The 24,521-nt window shown below is 36.2% G+C and overlaps 1 protein-coding gene, 1 long non-coding RNA gene and 3 pseudogenes across 2 annotated transcripts; all 5 read left to right on the top strand.

Moving 5' to 3' along the window:
• The first annotated feature begins 3,705 nt into the window (after positions 1–3,705).
• Positions 3,706–10,021, top strand: LOC147509402 (ruBisCO large subunit-binding protein subunit alpha-like; annotated as a pseudogene).
• A 343-nt stretch (positions 10,022–10,364) lies between these two features.
• On the top strand, positions 10,365–11,115 carry LOC147509401 (uncharacterized). Its single transcript, XR_015216552.1, has 3 exons — positions 10,365–10,462; positions 10,539–10,573; positions 10,754–11,115. It is a non-coding gene; the product is annotated as an uncharacterized LOC147509401 (long non-coding RNA).
• A 10-nt stretch (positions 11,116–11,125) lies between these two features.
• Positions 11,126–12,332, top strand: LOC147509400 (chaperone protein dnaJ 16-like; annotated as a pseudogene).
• Positions 12,333–16,965: 4,633 nt separating this feature from the next.
• Positions 16,966–17,717, top strand: LOC147509399 (uncharacterized). The gene is made up of 2 exons (XM_086597800.1): positions 16,966–17,548; positions 17,659–17,717. The coding sequence occupies exons 1-2, from the start codon at positions 16,966–16,968 to the stop codon at positions 17,715–17,717; spliced, it is 642 nt and encodes a 213-aa protein (XP_086453926.1).
• A 5,425-nt stretch (positions 17,718–23,142) lies between these two features.
• Positions 23,143–23,918, top strand: LOC147509398 (uncharacterized protein At5g39865-like; annotated as a pseudogene).
• Positions 23,919–24,521: the final 603 nt, after the last annotated feature.

Genomic DNA, 24,521 nt, shown 5'->3' with positions numbered 1-24,521 from the left:
ATCCTCTTTATATAGGCAAGGGGTTCACGCCTCCGACTCGCGCGCATTAGGTCATATCCAGGTCTTCAGGTCACTCGCACGCCATGATGACGAGTTAGGGACATTTATGGTGAAGCGTGCCTGAAGCTCCGGTCTTGATGATGGTATTTAAGACTTACGTTACTATCCGTTGGTGCGGGCGAGAATCTTGGAGATCGTTGTTCGATAGAGGTCGTTCATGGGTAGTGAGTCACTATGGAGTGAGCTTGCGTGACGAAGACTTCAGGTTGGTTGACTATTGTTCAATCAAATCGATTGCCATAGTTGAGTCGCTCTGAAGCGTGCTACGAAGACGAGGATCGAGGGTCGATCTGCATTCACGTATGTGATGGACACGTGCTTGATATTCATTGGATGTGAATATTACTCCCTTACAGTTCCCTTTTTGTATCCCATTGTAAAAATGAAAAAAAAAAAATCATATTATCTCATGCCTCTTGAAATACTCGGGATCAAGAGCTTTCTCTTCTCTGTATCTTAAATTAAAAAAACATCTAATCACTTAACCTCCGGTCTCTTAACCTCAACAAACAATTCAGAAACGTATCGAGTCATCACTTTCAAGACGTTTTTAACCAATTTGATTGCCACTTTTCTCCATCCTCTCTCACCAAAAGGTGTTTTTGTCAGATTGTTGATAGTGTGGTTTGATAGCATTATTTCCAGTTTTTTGTTTAAGTTAAATTTTGATAACTCTGGTCATTGAAACATTGAATTAATTTCTTCAATTCGTAGAAAGAGAGAAAAACAGCGTTGGACTTCATGGAAAGTTGAAAAATATATGCTTCAATTCCACCGTCGGTCAGTTCTATTATCTTATTTCTAATGTCAAGAGAATCCTCACAGTTTTATGATTTTTAGGAGATGTGTAATCTTCTCTTCTTAAAGTATGTGATTTTAATTAGTGTTTGGTTTTTTTTAGTCACATATTATTTGATGAAATGCCTCTGAAGATTATAACTCATTCTCAGTTTTTCTAATGTTGTTTATTGATAAACACCAAAAACTGTAATACAAAACCCCGTAGAATGGTTAATTATATGTTTAATAATCATGAAATAATCGTACTTTCGTGCTTTTGCAGGTTTGAGCAATCAATGTGAAAATGAGTATAAAAGTCAGAATTTAAGCACGGAGTAGGGTGTTTACATGAAGTTTCCAATTTAGCCCACATGAAGCCCAGCTAAAGCCAAAGGAAGCAAAAAAGAGAAATTCAAGTCAGTACAGGATGAACGTGTAGAAAAGCTTCAAATTCTAGAAACCCATATCTTCTGAACCTGGACTCCAATGGTGGCAAGTGAACTATCAGAATGATCAGTGCGACGAGCTCTACACATAGGCGTGACTTTGTAAAAAGTCAACTTTTGACCCGCCATTGGTCAAAGCATGAGGGACCCACTATGCGGACTCAAATAATCTGGTGATCAAGCTCACACGTTAAGCTTCAGCACAAGTCAAGTTGCATTAAAAACTAGGAAAGACTTTTGTGCATAATTTTGGCACACAAAGTCTTATTTGGTTGCCACAAAGTTTTGGATGATTTTGGCGACAAAGTCTTGATGAGGTGGTTTCATTAGGTGGATGCAAATTAAGCTTTGGGCTTGATTAGGTGGAAAATGATTAAGCTTTGGTAACAAAGTCTTAATTGGTTGGCAAATGATGTGGTGGCATGAAAAAAATCAAGGTTTCTCATTTAAAGATGCAGTTGGATGGTAGAAATTCATATGGATGTAAAGAAAATGAAAGCAATCTCTTGCTATAAAAAAGAGGCTTTAGTAGCAAGAAACAACTTTTGCTCAATTAGTTAAGTTTTAATCCGGAGTAGAAAGTTTCTATGTAAGGTTTTTAGTTTGTAATTTGTTTTATGTTTAGTTGTTAATAAAATCTTTTCTATGTCTTTATACTAGTATTTATGTCGTATCGCATCGACGACATATATACACGCTTTCGTTCCTCTCGACACGATCTGCCCCCTCACGGGCACGATATCGCACCCCTCCCCCTCGAAAGCATCCGCCTTTTAACACACATATCAGATATACGCTTTGGCCCGACGTCATCCCCCTCTCCCCTACTCATGTTTCCTGAGCCCAACAGCCCATAAAAGTTTAGCCCAAAACCAATCCATGCCTTTTTTGTGTGGGGTGGGTGAGGTGAGAAAAACTTTTAAACTCACCCCAAAAAAACTAGTTAACTCACCTCAGAAAAACATTTCAGTGGCTATGATTCGAGGGTGGCACAACCATGTATCACCTTATGAGGTGGAATTTGTCAACCCACTCCACCATTCTTTGTTATATAGATGTTTTCCAATAAAATCAATCTTTATGTCTACTAATCAATAAATCTTTTCTATGTCTTTATATGTTTTTATATTGTTGCTACTTCATTTAACAACATTTAGATTTCTTGATTAGGAAAACAACTTTGAGTAACTTGCATATTAAGTCTCCTAGGAAAGTGGTTTAAATAAAATTTGGAAAATCTTGCTCACATAAGTTCCTCATAGAGAAATTTTCATTTGGAAAACCTTAGGTTTGGGATGAAACTCTTGCTCGAAGTAAATTGCAATATGTACGTGAGCAAGGTATTTTAATGGTTGTATTTGAGTGTGTGTAAGAAATAAGTTCTTTACATGTGCAAAAGTACGATTATCATTTATGAAGCTTTTTATCATTAGGTTTTATTTTCCTTCAATCCAGTCCAATGTTAATGTTGTTTTATATCCTCTACGAGACTATAATTAGCACTATTACATTTTTCTTTAACATTATGGAAATGCAATTCTCAATATTTTTTTCCATCAGTACATATTCCCATTGCAAAATATGGAACTGGTTGTCTATGGAATTTATCAAGTTTTGCTAACAAAGGTGTTGCACTTAGAGTTAACATCATATAAAGAGGGCCACTAACCATTAGTGTATCTGAAGTTTTCGCGGAGATTTGTTGTTAGATATGAATTTGACAATCCCCAGTCAACTTTGCCCAAAACTCCTTAGATTCGAAAATCAATGGACAAGAAAAGTGCTATATATAGTATAATCTCAATTGGATTGAGTTACTTAATTGAACATTTATGTAGCAGAGTAGTTAGTGATGGCTGCTTGGAATTGTTTATTTTAATTACTGGTGTCAACATCGCTGTTAGGAACTCCAAGTAACACTGCAAGCATAATTTGTGCATCGTAATGTGTTAATCAACGCATGTTCGTGGGAAGTTATATTATGATTAGTTATCCATGGTTGATTTATTCCATATTCTTTTAATTGTAGCATATATTCAATAATCATTGCACTGAGGTTACAGCTGTGCAGGTTCATGGATTGACTATTGCTTATAATTTCATGGCAAAGTGCACATAATCTAGGCCATTGAAATGGCTATTGTTAATTCATCTACTACATCGTCTGCTTTCAGAACGATGTTTCCAAGAAACTAAAAGTGATGCGACTTTGATGGCATGGAGGACTCTAACCTACTGATTTTGTTACATATATCAAGGAGACTTGGCCTGGTGTTATAGGTAGATCAAACACTATTGCCAGGAACAACTTTTTCTTACGAGTTTTAGGTTCTTGGAATAGAATCCAAGTTTTGCAATTTGTGACTTTGTGTTGTAATGGTGCTAAATAACTTGAGCATACATCTCTAAGATTTCTCTCATGGTGCTTGATATAGATTCGAATAACTTTAGTCTATGGAGTTCTACTGATTTGATGGAATATTCCACTGCTAATAATCGTTTCGATTGTACTCTTCCAGTTGATATTGGTAATGCAGTAAACCTGCGGTGGCTTATTCTTCGTAACAATCAGTTATATGGGACCTTTCCCAAGGAGATTGGGAAGCTCACTTCACTTTCGGATTGTCGTTGAGTTCGAATTCTTTCAAAGGGATTTGGTGATACAAGCTGAGCTTACTGATTACATTGTGTTGACACACTGGACCTTGGAAATAATCATATGAATGGTTTAATTCCAGAGGGACTAGGTGAGCTTGCACAATTACTGTGTCTGGTTCTTTCACACAATGAGCTCTCTGGAACAATACCATCAAAGTCATTTTTCGTTCTGCTGAATGGAGGGTTCAAGTGCAAACCTGACTTTTCAATCTAGGTATTATTTGTTTTATCAATTTCGTTCTCACCTATACCAATTTTCCTTGCTTAACTTTCTTTTGTGTGCAAGTATCGTTATTGCCTGAGATTATTTTTTTCTTTTCTAAATGCATGGTATATGAAGTCAGTACATGGACTGAATTTAAAGGTTCATGTGTGTACGTAGGTGTGTATGTGTTAGTGTGGGTTTCAATGGTTTCATATGTTGATATATGTTGTACAATAACTTATTGGCTTTCAATATTGTTAGTGCTACAAAAAAAAAACACATTTTATTAATAGTGGTCTCCATGCCGAAAAACACATTTTAGTTCACATAAGGGTTCACAGTTTAATATTAGCTTATCAATATGCAAATCCCATGAAGGGTTCACAGTTTCAGATGAGTTGTGGGCTTAATCAGAGTGGTTTTTGTCTTGACATTTATGTCAGGACCTACTTAAGGACGTTATTCCGAGTTTTCAGAAACAGACCTGCTAGTGCATTTCATAGTATTACTCATTGTATATATGTTTATTCATAGATGATTAATTATTATGCATATATTAGCTTAAGTTTCGACTTGATTATTCTGTATTCATTGCTAGTGAGATGTATAGATAATTGAGACATAGATAAGGAAACAATAGTTTATTTCTTAGTCGTTGTAGTATAGATAAAGTTTGTGAGTACCTTCACTGGAAAACTCTTATGAGACTATAACTCGTCCACTAGGGAATTCCTAGTGGTTTAAGGCCTTGTTAAGTTGCATATGGTCAATGCAATCGCACTCGGCAAAACGAGATTAGATAGAACTCCATTTGGTCACTTATGCTAATTTCTCATATTTGTTTGAGGATAAGTGATAAAATATAAAATTGATATAAGTTTACCTACGAAATGAACAATGAAACTCAAAACGTAAGTAAACTAAAACTATGTTATGTTCCTAGTTTATCAAAGATTTCTACTCTCAATCCTCTGAGATATAGTGGAGTAGAGTGATTCATTCCACTCCTAATCCTTCCGCATCCTGTGCTCTCTACGTATAAGTAAACTTAACTAAAGTCTAATGAGAGATTTACGAAATGGCAACTAGACTACGATGCAACTACCCACAAGATGCAACTAGTCGACTATTTGAACAACTATGGGAATGCTATGTTGATTCTATGATAAGGAGTTAGAGGGGGATTGATTCCACCTTTAACTTCGACTTAATCCTACTAACGATTTAATCGTCAGTAATCGAATTGAATCGCCGAGCGAGAACAATATGATTACTCCTAATCCCTAATTACACATGGCATTTCTACCAATTCATAATTAGTATGTGAACGATTAAACCCATTCTCATGGTGAACTAATCATTTCTAGAGTGGAAATGAAATTACGACGACTCTACGATAATCGGAATCAAGCTTTCATCAAGGTTTCTCAACCCCCTCAATGGAGGTTTAGCCGAGAATCATCACGCTATCATTCCCAATGGAATTCAAACAAGACATGATATAAAGATTGAAACTTTGCTTGTTTAAACCCAATTCAAAACTACTAATGCAATAATTTGGATTAAACTAATAATGACAAATAATTAAATCTACGAATTGAAATTAAACAATTAATGGAAATGAAACTAGATTATGGAGAACACACTACTAAAAAAAAGGGTCTTTATCTCGGTTCTAAAATTAGCCTTATCTCGGTTCTGCTGATAAGAGAGATAATATGTCCTGTAAATGAGATAATATGTCCTGTAATTTAGGTGCTAACTCTGAGTATAAATCTGTTATCTCGCCTCTTACTTAACCGAGATAAAATATATGGATTTTACCACTGGTGGATAGGAACTGATATAATAGGAAATTTCATTTATCTCACCATTGTGGAACGGATATAATAGGAAATTTCATTTATCTCACCATTCTAAAACTGATATAATAGGAAATTTAATTTATCTCACATTGAACTGATATAATTGATATTAAACCAAATATCTCGGCACTAAAATGATATAATAGCTATTATATCAAATATCTCGGCACTAAAATGATATAATAGCTATTATACCAAATATCTCGGAATAAATTAAAGAAAACAGAAATCCCAAAAAAAATAGAAGTCCAAAAAAAATTGAACTCCCGCTCTACAGTACTCTCTATCTCGATCAGGAATATCATTCACGAACTCACCATAATGGCAACTGCCATTCTAATCCCAAGTATCTCGCTCTCTACTATCTCTTCATTTATTTTTAATCCCAACTATCTCGCTAAAGATCTCGCTCGATCTCCACTATATATCTCTTCGTGTATTTTTAATCCAGCTATCTCGCTCTCCACTATCCGTGTATTTTGCCCTCTTCACCTCTCGCACCAACGACTTAGAAACAATTCAAGTTCCACTACCCATTTCAACTCCACAGCAGTTTAACAACTCTTCTGGGTTTTCAAGTACTAAAATTATCTTAGATTAAGCTAGGAGATTATATAGTGTTCAAAACTAGTCAGATTTTTGAAAATTCATGTATAAATAAGTTAGTGCCTAACCTTTATAAACCGATTTGCAGTTTTCCATCGACTATTCATTCCTTGTTAAAACAAATTGGATCCGAGGAGGTTAAATTAGTCATCCTGCCTCAACTTGATTTGCTTTTTTGTTAAAAAAAAGAAGATGGCGCCTCGCTAATGCCCTCACCACTTCATCCATCCTCCAATTCCTAACTTCGGGGAAGCCTTAGTAATAGGACAAATCGAGGCGTAAGCTCAATTGTAGACCATTTATTTTCATGAGAAAAGCAACCCAGTTTTGTTATGCGTGCAAATGCTAAGGAAATTGCTTTTGGTTAGGCTTCAAGGACAACTCTTGGTTTGGGAATTGATAAGCTTGCTGATGCCGTTGGTGTTACCCTTGGTCCTAGAGGTATATCATTTATATCCGATTGTTCTGTTTTGTGATAGATATATGCTTAAGAGGTATATAATGAGAACATGACCTTATAGAAAATGTTTTAGTTTGGTTTGCTTATGTCCACTCGGTTCTATACAGATATACATCTTCTTTTAGTAATACCATTCATTGGTCTCAAAATTCTTGTTTATGCTATCTTTCTTGTATATTTTGAAGGAAGGAATGTTGTGTTGGATGAATATGGTAGCCCAAAAGTGGTGAATGATCGGGTAACAATTGCTCGGCAATTGAACTTGCGATCCTATGGAAAATGCCGGCGTGCGGCTCTCATAAGGGAGGTAGGATATTCTTTCTTTAGATGCTTTCGTTTGTTGGCATCATGATTTGTTATGTCTAAATCACCCTCGATTTTCTAGTTGTCTTGTTAAAATCTTCTCTCCTATATTTCCCCTTTTCCCAAAAAACGTACACATAATTATTTTGTTTTGACAAGACGCTTGGTTGTTATTATTAGCATATATTTTGGCCCTTCTCCTTTCTTTTGATTTTTTTTTTTGAGTTTTATGCAGGAGGCATTGATGTGTGTAATCAAATTTGTAGAGAAATTATATAGTGTTTTACGCTTTGGGCAAATGATTTCATCAAAGATACCACCCTTCGTTTTTTATGAACGAGAAAACCATCTTACAGTTGATTATGCTCTCCTGCTTGCTGAAACTTGAAATCATTAGCCATCATTAATATTCTATCCGAAAGTAGAAATGGCTCTTTTCACATTTAAAAGTTGAAGAAAATGCTTGTTTTGCGTGCTTGGTTTAAGAGCCGAAAGTGTTTTTTTTTGCAGATATAGGATTAAGAGAAAAACATATAGGTCCGCATTCGAGATTTTACTATGAATAGTAACTGAAATTATAATTCCGGGACTTTTTTTTTTTTTTGTTTTTGTTGAGGAATTGAGATTAAAACTAATATTTAATGAGTTTTACAATTTGGAATTATTGAAAAGTTCCACGTAATTCCAATTTTATGTACTTACTTTGATGGAGTTAGAATTTCTGTGGGAGAGAGACTCACTGTAACATTTGTATTTTCCGTCTTCACGGGTTGTCGGTTGTCACCCTCTATTTAGGGTGAGCACTTGTCATCATAACGATTCACATTTTTCTAAATATCTTGTTGGACATCTCGGATATATACCAACTTTGCTCCTGCAGATCCTGCTCTTGTGTGTTGCCCTTTTTAACTTTTCTACTCATTATAGTTTATGATCATGAAAGCAATACCGATGATCACTGAACACTATATATTTTTGAACTAATGTTCATGTTTCTCACTATAGTAGGATGAGCCGATGAGGCATAAGCGATTATGAGCATAATAATGATTTGATTTGCTTGGTGTTTGGCTTGTCCGCGTGATGATCGAACTTTAAAATTTAGTTATTGTGTTCAACATGTATGCTATATGTATTATTGGTAGTTTTTTTTTAGCATTGTATGTAACCTGACTACTCCTTCGACAAAAGGTTGCAAGTAAAACAAATGACTCACCGGTGATGGGACAACGACAAAGATCTGTTCTTGCACGAGAAATCATTAAATTAGGGTTGTTGAGTGTTACATCTGAGTGCAAATCCGTCTCGATTAAGAAAGGAATTGATAAGACTATCTGAGGGTCTAGTGGCAGAGCTAGAGAAGAAAGCAAGGTCCATCGAAGGTCGTGATGACGTAAAAGCTGCTGCCACTATCTCTGCTGGAAATGATGAGGATATTGGTATCATGATTGCCGATGCTATTGATAAGGTTAGGGCTGATGGTGTTTTGTCTATTGAGTCTTCATTATCCTTTGAGACAACAGTTGATGTCGAAGAAGGAATGGAGATTGACCGAGGGTATATCTCCCCACAATTTGTGACAAATCCGGAGAAGTTGATTCTTTGAGTTTGAAAATGCAAAGGTTTTGGTGACGATCAAAAGATTTCATCGATAAAAGATATAATTCCTTTGTTGGAGAAGACAACCCAATTCGCGATCTCCACTACTTATTATTGCTGAAGATGTCACCGGGAGGCTTTGACTACCCTTGTTGTGAACAAGCTTCGAGGGTATCATCAATGTAGCTGCAATAAAAGCACCGTGTTTTGGTGAGGCGAAAGGCTCTTCTTCAAGATATTGCCATTCTAACAGAGCTGAGTTCCAAGCCGGTGATCCGGGCTTGATGATAGAAAATACTGAAGTTGAGCAGCTTGGAATTGCGAGAAAGGTGACCATCGGCAAGGATTCAACCACAATAATTGCGAGATCTTTGCGTCAAAAGATGAGATCCACGCTAGAATAGGTCGGATAAATAGGGAGTTGTCCGAGACGGATTCGTGTATGATTCTCGAAGTCGGCCGAGAATTGCCAAGTTGTCGGTGGAGTTGCAGTTATAAAGGTGGGTGCTTTACTTCTGAACCGAGCTTGAGGATCGTAAGCTCCGGATTGAGGATGCAAAGAATGCAACTTTTGCTGCCATAGAGGAAGGGATCGTTCACGGTGGTTGTCTTTGCATTGGTTCACCTATCAATGTTTGTTCCTGCAATTAAGGAAAAATTTGATGATGCCGATGAATGGCTAGGTGCGGACATTGTGCAAAAGGCACTTGTAGCTCCCCGCATCTTTAATAGCCCACAATGCCGGTGTTGAAGGAGAGGTAGTTGTTGAGAAAATAAAAGCGGGAGAATGGGAGATTGGATATAATGCAATGACGGATAAGTCACGAGAACTTAATTCATTCACAGGGTAATTGACCCGAAAAAAGGTGACAAGGTGTGCTTTGCGAATGCAACTTCGTGGCGGGGGATGGTTCGACTACACAAGCCATTGTGGTTGAGAAGCCCAAGCGCCAGGCATCTGCAGCAGCAGCCCCACAAGGGCTTATGGTATGATTCGTGTTTCTTGAAGTGAAGTTACCACGAGAGATTCTTATTGTGTTTCGCCAAAGAGGTAATCGGTGGTCGCCATCGGGAAAACTGCAGTTGAGATGACTTGCACCTGCACTTACGGATCATATTACATTGTAGCAAGAGAACTTCATCACGAAAATTATGGCCCGGGTAATCAAATTTTGTCCACCAAATTAAAATGATCTTTGTTGTTCAAAGATTTTGTAAAAAAAATATTTAATGACAAAAGATATGCAGCTTTGAGAACACTTGGAGAAAAAAAGCAAGCATTTAATGAGGTAAGCCTTCACAATGATGGTTCTTCATTTTCTTTTTCTTCTACGCTTCTCTTTGTTTCTCATCATCAGTGATATCGTAATTACTTGTACTTTTTGTATTTTAGTACTTGGGTCAAAGGAAAAAACAGGAAGCCGAGGAAAGACGCATTAAACAAAAAAAGTCTCGAGAAGAATTCACGAAAATGCTAGAAGTAAGACGGATAGTACTCTCAAATCTATTATTTTCAACAATAAGATGGGAAACTAATTGATACTTTTGCTTGACAGGAGTCCAAAGAACTAACATCGTCTACAAGATGGAGGTTTGTCTTCTCTCTTAAGTAGCACTGATTTTTCGTGTTAATAGTAAAGTTTGCTATAAAATTGAAACCTTTCAACGTATTTCATCTTTGTTATTAAGTATTTTGAGGCGGTATAAGCAGTACTATTTAAATGTAATGTCACTTCTAACGCTCTATATGAATTGTTTCATTATTATCTAGCAAAGCAATATCCATGTTTGAGGATGACGAGCGATTCAAGGCTATTGAACGTCCTAGAGATCGCGAGGATCTTTTTGAAAACTATTTGTCGGAACTTGAGAAAAAGGCAAGTTTTACTTGTTATCAAATTTCTCTATGTTTGAATGATGTGATTTCTCCTCATGTGGTCTTTAATTCAGTATATTCCACCTATCTAAGTTTTACTTTACAAGACATCTTCCACCGTTCCAGTCTATTGAAGGTCATATGTTGTGTTAAGTTGCATGTTTTCAAATTTTCGCAACCCATCTTATACTGTGTTCTAGTCTTTACCTTACTTTCTTTATTTACTCAAGTCATTTGGTATTCCTTGCTAATTTTGAGTCACAAGACATGCTGTTCATCCACTTCCTGAATTTGGGACAATCTTGTTCTAAGAAGGTTGAGAAACAGTGTGCTCACTTTTATTCTCAATCGACATAACCGAACAAAAGCACAAAGAAGGCCTTGTCAGCCGAGTCCAATCATCGGACAAGAGCAAGTTTAAGCTATTGTATTTTGAACTGGAGGATAACGGTGGATTAAGCCCTGGCATTGCAGGGAGGAGGAGCGCAAAAATAGGAAAATGTACCTCACCGGTGGGATGTATTTTCTTGGTTTTCTGTTTACGGTTGGATCAAGCAAATCAATTCGGTGGAAGCAACAAAGATCCCGATCTTGCTTTCCTTAAAAAATTGGACGGATTTCAGCCATGTGAAATATCCGAGCTAAAAAAGCGAGGCACCCATGTATTTTTCGTTTATGGTCGGTTACGCTTACTTGATCTTTGGGAAATGGTACTTTTGGATTGAAGCGTTGTAATGCGTATTCTTAGCCTTCGGCCGTTTTTCTTAATCTTTTGGAATGGTATCTGAAATCTTCGGTCCTTATTACTTTGTATGCGGTGACAACTTCTTTAAAAGTGCAAGCTACGTAATAGAAGTTCTTTGTCTTTGGACCTTTTCGGAAGAAAAAATGATAAACTTCAAAGTTTGTGGAAGCTCGAATCTTGACTAAAAGGGTGGAACTATCCAAGTTTGAAACCGAGTATAGAGAGGTTAAATTTTTTTTTTGTAGGCACTCCTTCTATCCTGTATAGATAAGTTCATTCTCACATTTGTTCTCAAGATAGCGGTGTTGGCACAATTCACGAGAGAGATAACTAGTAGATATGCACGAAATGCAAGGCGTGAGTTTACCTTCACTCTTCGTCTTGGATTTCTTAGTCTTATGAATTGTTCCACATCATTGACTATTGAACTGGAGCAACTACATTTTTACTTGATCGTTACATATTTACTTAATTATATAGATTGATGAACTACATCAAACAAAGAAACACAATCCATGCCTCCTACTCAACCGCTCCTCCTCCTCGAAACGAAGTTCGAGTAGTAAAAAAAGCGATGATTCCTTCAAAGAATCCAAGAAGGAAGAACGCCAAACCCGAACAGACGAAGTTAACTTCAAACGGCGATGCTTCGCTGAGTTCTTTAACGAAGCATCGCGGTTGGAGCTGAATTTACCCTTCTTACGACACGGACATGGGCTTCTCTCTTGAAGAGACTCATGGCTCGATGCTAAGCCTAGTACTAGTTGGGAGGAAGCGGGGGCTTCATATGTTGTTTTTCGGTTGGGACGAAGAGGAAGCTAGGGCCTTGTTGGACCCGACAACCCATATATAGAGGACGAACATTCTCCTATAGCACCTTCGGTATCTGGGTAAGTATAAAAATCTCTGAATTGATTACAGATTGTGCGATTAAGCAATGTGAGGACCCTGCATCTATCCTACCAGAGCTTCATTAGGGTGAGATAGTTTCCAATGACACACATAGTAATGATGTCCTTGAGCAATCAAATAATTCTGTTAAGGTAGGGGCCTCCACTAAAGATGCACTTCAAGTTGAGTCCTCGGTTGCCAAGCGTTCTGCTCCAGAGCGTGGAGATATTCTTTGGATTCTCAAATTTTTTTTTAGTAGGAAATTCAGCAGGAACCATCTGTAAGAAGGAAATTCAGCAGGAACCATTTGTCTCAGTTCTTAACTATATAGAGAAAGGTTAAAAAAATGTCTTATTATAGTTCGAAGAATAGTAGTTGATACAATATTTGAGTTTCTATAAATAAATGACTGATCACTAGTACTCTTTGAAAGTTAAGATCATGTTCGACATTGTTCTTTCTTATCTTAATGAAATAAGTTTTTCAAATAATTTACTTATGTTGGGTTGCTTTTGTTAATTGGTGTTGGTGTTGTTTATGAATATGAAAGGGAATTGTTAATTGGTGTTGATGTTTATGAATATAAAAGGGAATGTGGTGGTTTGGGACAGGTTTTTATTTTCTGGTTAATTGTCATGAGCAATACCAGCAAAAAATGATAAAAAATGACAAAGGGTGAGATAAAAGGTTGTCCAACAATCTCTTTTTCCAAAAGAATTTATCACGGTTATTTTTTGATATTATCTCAGTTTTAATAAAAAAACATCTCAGTTTTCTTCTATACTAATTGGTTTCAATCAACAATTTATCTCGGTTTTATTCTATATTATATCGGTTTTATTTAGAAAACCCAGATAATATATTTAAATAAGATGTCAGATTTCTGAGATAATTTTGTAGCTTATTATCTCGGTTTTATAGAACTCTATTACCTCAGTGGATTTTACCTCGGTTGTTTTTTCCTAGAAAACCGAAGTAAAAACTCTAATATCTCACCTTTTAGTAGTGACACTATTTTATTAATCTAATGAATAATAAAACAATAATTCAAATACTAAATTAATAATCTAACTAATCTAAGTCTAGCTATCTACGTAATAAGGGAAATTAGATCTACACAGTTGTAAATGACAAGAATCGAAATTGACAAACTAGCTAATTTATTAATCAAACTAATTAAGAATAATGATTCTAAGAGTTTAATCTAAAACAAGAATTGAAATGGAACTAAACTTAATTAATCTACTGAAAACTAGATCTAGAATTCTATATATTTTTAGGTCTAACTAGCTACCATTAACTATCTACCATTAACAAAGAGCTAAGCTTTTGTTTTTATACTTTCAGATCCAAAAATCGTGCATGGGCTTGGAGCCATGTTTTGGGCCAGAGAATCGGGCCCAAAACCCAATTCTTCGAAAAAAAGGCCTCTTCAAATGCAGTTGGCTTCAACAGACTTTTCGTCCACTTTTGCTCCTCTGATTGGGTCAAAGCTTGGACCATTGGAAAGCTCTTTCGAGCGGTCGTTTTGACATAAGGTAGGCCCCATTCGAGTGCGAGTCCAAAGATACGGCCTTGGAAGTTTTGTTGACTTGTGTGATGTTTACGCGTCGACTTTTCAGCTTTTGATCGGGCTTTAGAAAGGCTTTGTCTTCTTGAATCTTGGCCTTTAGTCACGGAAATCCTTAGTAACCGATCTTTGCTCCTTTATCTCGCTAAAGTGGCACATTTCTGCACATAATGGACTTTGAAGCCTGAAATGCATAAAAACACGTAATCAGTATTAACTCTTAATTATTACTCACATAATTGGTCTAAAAGTATGACTGTTATAGGGTTAAAACTACAGTTTTAGGCTCTTATCAATAAGCAAAATGCTGTTTGGGGGTGGTTTGATAAGAGCCCAAAACTGTAGTTTTAACTCCCTAACAATAATACTTTTAGACCAATTATGGAGTAATATATAAGAAGTTAATCTTTGATGCGTGTTTTTATGTATTTCGAGCATTGGAGTCAATTAATGCAGAAATGTGTCACTTTGGCGAGATAAAAGAGCAAGGGTTGGTTGCTAAGAAGTTCTGTGATTAAAGGCCAAGATTCAAAAAAAAAGCCTTTTAAATCCCGTCCAAAGCTGAAAAGTCAAAGTCAACGCGGCATAAACAACGCGACAAAAAGTCGACAGAGAATTTTCAAAGGCCATATCTTTGAACTCAGACCTCGAAATTGGGCCTACCTTATGTCAAAACGACCGGCTCGGAAAGAGCTTTCCAATGGTCCAAGCCTTGACCCAATCAGAGGAGCATAAGTAAATGAAAAGTCTGATGAAGTTAAATTCGGCTAGAAAGGGGTCTGTGGACTGAATAAATTGGGTTTTGGGCTCGATTTTCTAGCCCGAAACATGGCTCCTCAGCCTATGCACGAAATTGTGGATCTGGTCTTCTCCTTTTCAAGATACAAGACTTAACTCTTAAGTATCAATTAGGTTAGGTAGCAAGTAGCCATTAGAGAATAATTTTAGATCTAGTTTTTACATTAAATTAATTAGTTTTCTATTACCTTGTTTTAATTTAGATTATTGAATGATTGTTAATTCTTAATTAGATTAATAAAAATAGTGAGTTCTTCATAATTTCGGTTTTTGTTATTAAATTACTTAGATCTAAATTCAGTTTTAGTTGTTAAATCATTTTAGTGGTTGTTGATTTAGTTTTGAATGGATTGATTAAATTTTTTATATTAATAAAGTTAGAATATTTATATTATGTCTTGTTCAATTTTGATTGGAAATGATAGCATAATGATTCTAGGCTAAACCTCTATTAGAGGGGGTTGAAGAAGCCTTGATGAAGCTTGATCTTTGTTAACTTAGAAATCGTCGTGATAATCTATTCAATTCTAAAAAGTAATTAGTTCACCATGAGAATGGGTTTGGTTGCTTCACATGCTAGTTATTAATTGGTAAAGATTGTCATGTATAATTAGGGATTAGAATTACCATTTTGATATGCAAAAGCATGGAAATTTGGATCACGACGAATCTTTGTTAGTTGATTAAGTCGAGTTAAGGTGGAATCAACTCCCCCTAATTCCTTATCATATAGTCAATTTAGAAAATTCGTAGTTTGAATTAGCGTATCTTGTTATTTGAATTCACATCGTAGTATAATTCCCTTTGTAAAACTCTCATTAACTTTGGATAGACCGATAGTCGTAGAAAATATTGAATACTAACGAACTAGACGAATCTTTTACTCTACTCTATTTCGATAGAATCGATAGTAGAATAATCTTTGATAAATAAACACACATGAATTCAATTTTAGTTTTACTTGCGTTTAAGTTTCATCGTTTATTCATGAGTAAAACTATTTCAATTTTACGTTATCACACATGCATATTAAAGTCTTCCGTTTTGATGATGATCATATATTTTGCAAAGTTGAAAGTTGTAGTATTCTTTCGTACGGATTAAAGTTTGGTTACTATCTGTTTTTGGGAGGTTCATGTGCATTATATTTTGGGTTGAAGATTAAAATCCTACTAATGGGCGTTGTGGTCTACTTTCGTTCCCTTTATTGAATGGAAGAAGGTGTTGATATCATTAAGATATCATCAACTCATTAAGATTCCTTTGGGTTTCAACATTTGCAATTTTGACCCACTATGATTTTTTATTAGTTTCTTATAGTTGAGGAAGAAGACATGATGTTTCATGACATCATCTACCTTTTAAGGAATGAAATTATTGTTATGATGTAAAATTGTTTTTAACCCAAAGCCCAGCCCATTAATGAATTGGGTATGGTTTGACCCTTACGCACTAGAGCGAACCTGAATTGATTAAATAGGGATAGATTTGACCCATAATGACCGGGTCCAGTCTCGCCATGTTAACCGGGACCCTAACTATTAAACACTGAATTTTGGCCCCAGTAGTACCATCATGATGTTTAAACTACATATTGTTCAAACGCATGAAGCTTTTAATAGCCCATAGGCGGATTATATTCATACGTCCAAACAATAATTAATGAGTGTTTTGTTCGCACGTAGACCAAGGATATCCACAGATATTAATTAGGAGAAACATCACTCAATTTTTTTTTTATCACCTTGAATATGACGACCTTATATGGTATAATGTGTAGAAATTATGGTGACTACCCACAGGAGCACCTAAATTTTATGTCGTATATATTCATACACGTGTTGTTTTAATTAAAAGCCTTATTGTATTTCTATTTGCAGTTATCATACCTACCAATCTAAATTCGCATGCTCTGTCACTAAGCTCAATGCAACCAACTTCTTAGAATGGAAAGAGCAAGTTGAGTTCACATTGGGGGTACTTGAACTGGATATGGCTCTTCTTAATGATAAGCCTCCACTTACTGCCGAAAGTACTGCTGAGGAAGAGAATCTCCTTAATACTTGGGAGAGGTCTGACAGACTAAGCATTATGTTTTTGCAAATGACTATTGCTACCAACATCAAAACATCCCTTCTTAAATCTGAGAATGCTAAGGACTACATGCAGTCCATTCAAGATAGGTTTAAGACTGCAGACAAATCCCTTGTTGGGAAACTAATGGCAGATCTTACAACCATGAAGTTTGATGGCACTCGCTCAATGCATGAGCATGTCATTGAGATGACCAACCTTGCAGCAAAACTAAAGAATTTGGGACTATCAGTGGATGAGGCTTTTCTCGTCCAATTTATCCTAAATAGTTTACCTCCTCAGTACGGGCCTTTCCAAATTCATTACAACAATATTACAGACAAGTGGACAATGAATGAATTGTCTAACAAACTAGTTCAAGAGGAGGCCAGGCTTAATCAACAAGGTATAAAAGTAGCTCATCTCGTTCACGGAGCTGGACACAAAGCTGGGAGAAAGCATAATTCAGGCCATAAAAGAGCACCACCCAAATCTAATGAGGCTAGTCAAAACCCCAAGAAGACAAAGAAGGAAGACGTATGCAAATTTTGTAAGAAACCTAGACACTTTCAGGCAGACTGCACTAAATGCAAAGAATGGTTCGAAAAGAAAGGCAACCCCATGGGTTTCATAAGTTATTTCGAATCAAATCTTACTTATGCTTCTTCTGATACTTGGTGGATTGACACCGGTGCTAATGTTCATGTTTCTAACTCAATACAGGGATTCCTTACGATCCAAACCACAAACCCAAGCAAGAACTTCCTCTTCATGGGAAATAAAGACAAAGCTCCAGTTGAAGCTATTGGAACCTTTCGTCTTGTTTTAGATAGCGGTTATCAGTTACACTTATGTCAAACTCTTTATGTTCCATCTATTTTCCGTAATTTGGTTTTAGTAAGTGCACTTGATAAAGTTCGTTATTCGTTTGAAGTAGGAAATGGTATTTTCAGCTTATTTAAAAATTCTAGTCGAATCGGTTCTGGAATTTTGATTGAAGGTCTATACAAGTTTCATCTTGATAATCAAATTGCTGAAACCCATCTTACCCTGCATTCTAAGGAAACAAAACGAGAGTCATCTTCAAATGACTCTTATTTCTTGTGGCATAAAAGATTGGGTCACATATCCAAATGAAAAGAATCAAATGATTAGTAAAAGATGGTGTCCTTCTGGAGCTAAATTTTACTAATATTAAAGTATGTGTAGATTGTATTAAAGAAAAAACAACAAAACACACAAAGAAAGGAGCCACAAGAAGTGCCCAACTTCTTGAAATAATTCATACAGATATTTGCGGACCTTTTGATGTTCCAACCTTTGGGAGAGAAAAGTATTTCATTACCTTTATTGATGATTACTCACGTTACTGTTATCTATACTTGTTGCATGACAAATCTCAGTCTGTAAATGATGTACAAGTGTTCATTACTGAAGTCGAACGACAACTAGACAGAAAAGTGAAAATCATAAGGTATGATAGAGGTGGTGAGTTTTATGGAAGGTATGACAAAACAAGACAACATCCTGGACCTTTTGCAAAACTACTCCAAAAGCTTAGAATTGTTGCCCAATACACAACGCCTGGTTCCCCATGGCAGAATGGTGTAGCTGAAAGGCAAAATCGTACATATATGGAAATGGTTAGATCCATGATGAGTCATGCTAATTTACCTATATCCTTGTGGATGGATGCTCTACGCACAGCTGTTTATATCTTGAACAGGGTTCCCAGTAAGGTAGTTCCAAAAACACCTTTTGAACTATGGAAAGGATGGAAACCTAGTTTAAGACATCTCCAAGTATGGGGTTGTCCAGTTGAGGCTAGAATCTACAATCCACATGAAAAGAAATTGGACTTTAAAACAATTAGTGGTTACTTTATAGGTTACCCAGAAAAGTCCAAAGGATTTAGGTTCTACTGTCCTAACCATAGTACGAGAATTGTTGAAACCAATAATGCCAAATTCTTTGAGAATGGCAAAATTAGTAGGAGTAAACTCAAGATGTGATCATTCAGGAAATAAGGGTACCTATTATTTTCCCCTCTATTCCGAAAGATGTTGGAAACCCTCCTGTTGTTGAACCTTTTCACAATGAGGAAAACCCAATAAATGATCAACAACTCCATAATGATATTATTGCCAACCAACACATGGATGAAGCACCAGAGGAACCAGCATTAAGAAGGTCTCAAAGAGAAAAGAGATCCGCTATTTCCAATGATTACATGCTTTACCAAGTTGAATCTGAAGAATGGACAATTAAAGACCCGATTTCTTATTCACAAGCCATTAAGGATGTTAATTCTAGCAAATGGATTGATGCCATGAAAGATGAACTGAAATCTATGGATGAAAATAAAGTATATATGGAACGTTGTTCAATTGCCTCCAGGACACAAACCAGTTGGCAATAAATGGGTCTTCAAAACCAAACGCGACTGTAAAGGCAATATTGAACGATATAAAGCTAGACTTGTTGCCAAAGGTTTCAATCAGAAAGAAAGCATTGATTATACTGAGACATTTTCCCCTGTGTCCAGGAAGGATTCTCTTAGAATCATCATGGCATTAGTAGCTCACTATGACCTCGAGTTACATCAAATGGATGTGAAACCCGCCTTTCTTAATAGAAACTTAGACGAAGAAGTCTACATGAGTCAACTTGAAGGCTTCAAAATTGAAGGTCAGGATGACATGGTCTGCAAACTTAAAAAATAAATATATGGACTGAAACAAACTTCGAGGCAGTGGTATCTAAAGTTTCATGAAATCATTACTCAATTCGATTTCAAAGAAAACATAGTTGACTCTTGCATATATCTCAAGATCAGTGGGAGTAAGTTTATATTTTTGGTTCTGTATGTGGATAACATATTACTGGCTAGTAGCGACCTTGGTCTATTACATGCTACAAAAGATTATCTCTTTGAGAACTTTGAAATGAAAGATATGGGTGAGGCTTCTTATGTGATAGGAATAGAAATATTCTGTGACAGGTCACTTGGTATTTTGGGATTGTCTCAGAAAGCATATATTGACAAAGTTCTACAGTGATTTGGCATGATGATATGTTCCTCTAGCCCTATTCCACTGCATAAAGGAGACAAGCTTGATCTTGAGCAGTGTCCACAAAACCCTTCTAGCCCTGTTCCACTGCATAAAGGAGACAAGCTTGATCTTGAGCAGTGTCCACAAAACCCTTTGGAACGTAAAGAAATGGGAAAATATCCTTATGCTTCTCTTGTAGGGGAGTTTGATGTATGCACAAGTCCATACAAGACTCGACATTAGTCATCTTTGTTGGCATCTTTGGGTAGATTTCGTGAGTAATCAAGGAATTGCTCATTGGAAAGCTGCAAAGAAAGTGCTGAGATACCTCAAGGGAACAAGAAATTATATGCTCACATACAAAAAATCAAATCACCAACAGGTGATTGGTTATTCAGATTCAGATTTTGCTGGATGTCCTGACACTAGACTCTGCACTCTTGCCTATGTGTATCTCTTATGTGGAGGTGCAATATCATGGAAAAGCCAAAAATCTGAGTTGCTTTACACATCCACCATGATGGATGAATACGTGGCATGTTATGAGGCTACAATTTAGGGAACATGGTTGCGCAATTTTGTCTCTCAATTCGATGCTTTGAGTTTCATCTCTAAGCCATTAACACTCTATTGTGACAATGAAGTTGCAACCTTCTTCTCCAAGCATGACAGGATATCTAAGGGAGCCAAACACATGGACCTTAAATATCTATCACTGAAGCAAGATGTTAAATTAAAGAAAATTGCCATTGAATCTATATGTACAGATTACATGGTCGCAAATATATTCATGAAAGGACTACCTCCAAAGACATTTCAGGGACATACTGAAAGCATGGGTCTTGAAGATAGTTCTTAATTAACATTTTCTGCTTTTATTTCTGTACTTGTATTTGACATTTATTAAGCTCTTAAAGCAATTCTACATCTGCTATTTCTGTTTTCCATTGTGCACACATTTACGTTGTGGATGAATGATAACAGAAATAGTCTTTAAACAAAGGCATTATGAGACCATTACGTAAATCTCCTATTACGGTCTAACTATGAAAGTTGTAAATGACGTAGTACATGGAAGTAAGCATGTTACAAAATAATGTGTGCATGCCATGACTCCCATTGACAACCGAATTAGCCACGACAATTATGATAACCAACTAAAGAAGTGTTTAGCATATAATGCGCGCCTTATGATTCCTAAAATGAAATCACTGATGGATCTTCCTATCGACCAAGTGGGAGACTTTAAGGAAATTATATTTTATTTTCTTCCCCTAAATATGGTCATTATAGGAAATCCAATATTTTAGGATATATGCTAAATATTGGTTTCTATCTTGCACAATCTTGTGCAATATCCTCTGCCTTGATGGACGGCTGAAATTAAGAAAATCCTAATTGGTAGAATCGGTCCCCTCTCCACCTATAAGTAAAAGCTTTTGTTCATCACAAAAACTTTACTTCACAAAATTCAACACATTAAGATTTGTAGGCAAAGAGAGAGAAACATATCTATTATCTGGTGATTAAAGCATTCAATCAATAACAACATCAGACAGCAGGATCGACAAGCTCTCTGCATCTGGATGTCTGGAGATAACATTTAAATTGTTTTTTGATTAATCCTACATGTAATTATTATGCAGTTCACGATCTTAGGATTTATGTTAAGAAATATATAACACTTCAATGATGTTTAATCCAAATCTGGCAAGGTCAAATCTTTCTTGGAAACGCAACCCAAGTTTCAGAAGCCTCGCCCATCATCTCAGTTCCATGAAATATTGTTGTACCCATTCATACCAAAACCAATTTCTTAGAAAGAAATAGTGAATTCGTTGGTATTTCTCTAAATCGTCTCAATGATATAATTTTAGTTGTTGTCGTCAGCAAATTTAAGGATGATAGTGACTTCAATTCGAACTTCGTTCTTAGCTCGCGGGAGGAGCTCAATGTTAAAACCTATGTTTAATTTCTTTTTCTTTTTTGTTTCATTGTTGAGAAAATAAAAAAGAAAATGAAAACTGATGGTGTTCTGAGTTGTTGGTCGGCTAGCTTGCTTTGCCCACGTAGACCAATTAGACTATGATGTCCCTTGGACAAGCTTTCGGTGTATGTCCATAGCTAGCTTTCGATCTCGTTCTCTAAAAGTAGTAATAGCTAGCTTCAGTAACTAGCTCATTAACTTCACCTCGCTCTCATATGTCTGATCCATAGGAGCGCTCACAGTTGCTACGTATGGAACAATCTCATTAACACCATTACTACTTTGAAGTTCAGGTCTGACAGTTGGGTTAATGACCACGTACTGTAGTTGGTCTTCTAACCCATTGATTATTTCTTTGATCAGTCTGCCTTTGTGTACTTGGAGCATTGACAATCCTTGTAGCAGTTGGGTTTGTCTGAGACACGATAATACTTAGTTACTAATAAAACCGATATGGATTTCTCAAGCGACAAATAACGCAGTAAACTTATAGTTAAAACTGTGATAATTGCATGACATAAATACGTACATTTCGTTACTTCAACTAAAATTTGGTTACGCAAGAAATCAAATAATCATATAATTAATAGTTAGGAATTATCAATTTACTCAACAAAATATCAATTTAAATGGTTTTCAAGTAAGGCAAGCGGCCCGGTGCGGTTTGTAGCTTGAAAAGCGGTGTTACTGCCCATACAAACTAAGGCTGTGGTTGATAGTTCTATTTGCCATGGCAAATAATGGCAAAACACTCCTATTTGCCACTGTTTGATACTTTTTAACCCGGTAGTAAATTTTCTAAAGATTTGTCACACTTTTTGATTTGCCACTGTTTTTGTGACAAACTTTACATTGGGAGAGATGAGTAAATTTTGCCACGCCAAAATAACACTTGAATTTGCCACCGAAAAAAACAAATTTGCCACACCAAAATAAAAAAACCCGATAACATCTCTCCAACCCAACTTCTTCACTTCCTCTCCTTAACAGGTTCGTTCGTTCTTCTCTCTTCTTCCTCTCTTTCTCTATTCGGTTTAGGTAGGTGTCAAAACGAATTGTATATATAAATATATATATATATATATTTTTTGTATTGAGAATGTGTTGGCTGGTCTAGATGAAGGTTTAAACCATTTTGAGGCGAGCCCTTCATTGGATAAGGTGAAAAGATCTCAACTTGATAAAAGTAAGACTAGTTTAGTTAATGGGAAAGTGCAGAAGAATTATCGAGATTTGTATTAGTCAATGAAAATGAATTATTTTGATATTAGTGATGTTCATGAAGTTCCATTAGAGAATTCTACAAAACCATTGTGGCAATATTTGTCTAAAGAGTTGATATTAGCTGAAATGGATTCAAATGTTGTGTCTAGTTTTAGAAAAGCCGAGTTGGCGAAAAAAATGGGGTTTAATCATAATAAAATTATGAGATCTCCAGTTTGTGAGGATAAAGTTATGCATTTGGTTGATAATAAGGTTTAGTTACCAGGTACTGAAGATAGAATTGTGATTTATTACACTAGTTTGAGAGGTATACGAAGGACTTATGAGATTGTTGCATTGTTAGGACTATTTTTAAGGGTCTTAGAGTTCCGGTTGATGAACGCGACAATATAATGGATTCAGCTTATAGGAAAGAATTGCAGACTGCATTGGATAAGAGTAGTGTCAGTTTGCCTCAAGTTTTTATCAAGGGGGGATATTTGGGTTGAGTGGAGGAAGTTAAGCAACTTCATGAAGATCAAGAGTTGGCTAAACTTGTACAAGATTTTCCAGTTCAGGAACCTGGTTTTGTTTGTGAAAACTGTGGTGATGCAAGGTTTGTTCCATGTTCGAGTTGTAGTGGAAGTCGAAAGGTGTTTGTCGAGGAAGACGGACAATTGACGAGATGCTTGAATTGCAATGAAAACGGATTGCTTCGTTGCCCGAGTTGCTGTTCTTGAGTGCTAGGCTACTTAGAAGTTGGCAATTGCAAGCAACCTTCGTAGTGTGAATGGAGTATTGCTACTAGTATGTGGTTCTTTATCTCTGTTTAGACGTTTTGTTTGTAGAACTCTTGTTAATCGTTAATCCCTTAATTGTGTAAATTGTTTTAAGAATTGGTTATTATTCTTGTTCATCAACTCTCTGAATTCAGAAAGAAATAAAAGAAATAATTTTATTGATTCTAGTCATTGTACAATTGATTGATACTTCATGTCTAGGTGGTTGTTTTCTAATCGTTATTAATATGCAATGTTTTGTGAGTTGCTAGTCAATCAGTAATCAGACCATTCATCTGGATTGAGTGGATTGTACTACAAATCTACAATACATGGAAAACTGAAGCTGGAGATATTTTACAATCACTATTTGTATAATGTGCTGAAATCTAGAGATGAGAAACTATACAAGGCTGAATTCTTTCGCTTGAAAGTTGAAACCATTCTAGTTCGGAACTTTGGCATCGCTGACAAACATAAGGTGCTCACTGCCATTGAATGGCCATAGGCCTTCAACTCATGTGAGATTTGACTGTGCTGGTGGTGGTAGTGTGGTGAGTGTGA

The sequence above is a fragment of the Coptis chinensis genome, chromosome 3 (assembly GCF_015680905.1).
Source record: "Coptis chinensis isolate HL-2020 chromosome 3, ASM1568090v1, whole genome shotgun sequence".
In the NCBI taxonomy this organism is placed as follows: Eukaryota; Viridiplantae; Streptophyta; class Magnoliopsida; order Ranunculales; family Ranunculaceae; genus Coptis; species Coptis chinensis.
The sequence above is the reverse complement of the archived record's forward strand: the minus strand, read 5'-3'. Positions and strand labels throughout refer to the sequence as shown.

Excerpts from the sequence above, each read along its gene's own strand:
- LOC147509399 (XM_086597800.1), top strand. The coding sequence starts at position 16,966 with ATGACTATTGCTACCAACATCAAAACATCCCTTCTTAAATCTGAGAAT. Across the intron at positions 17,549-17,658 it reads AGAATGGTTCGAAAAGAAAG|GGATTCCTTACGATCCAAAC; the intron begins GCAACCCCATGG and ends AACTCAATACAG.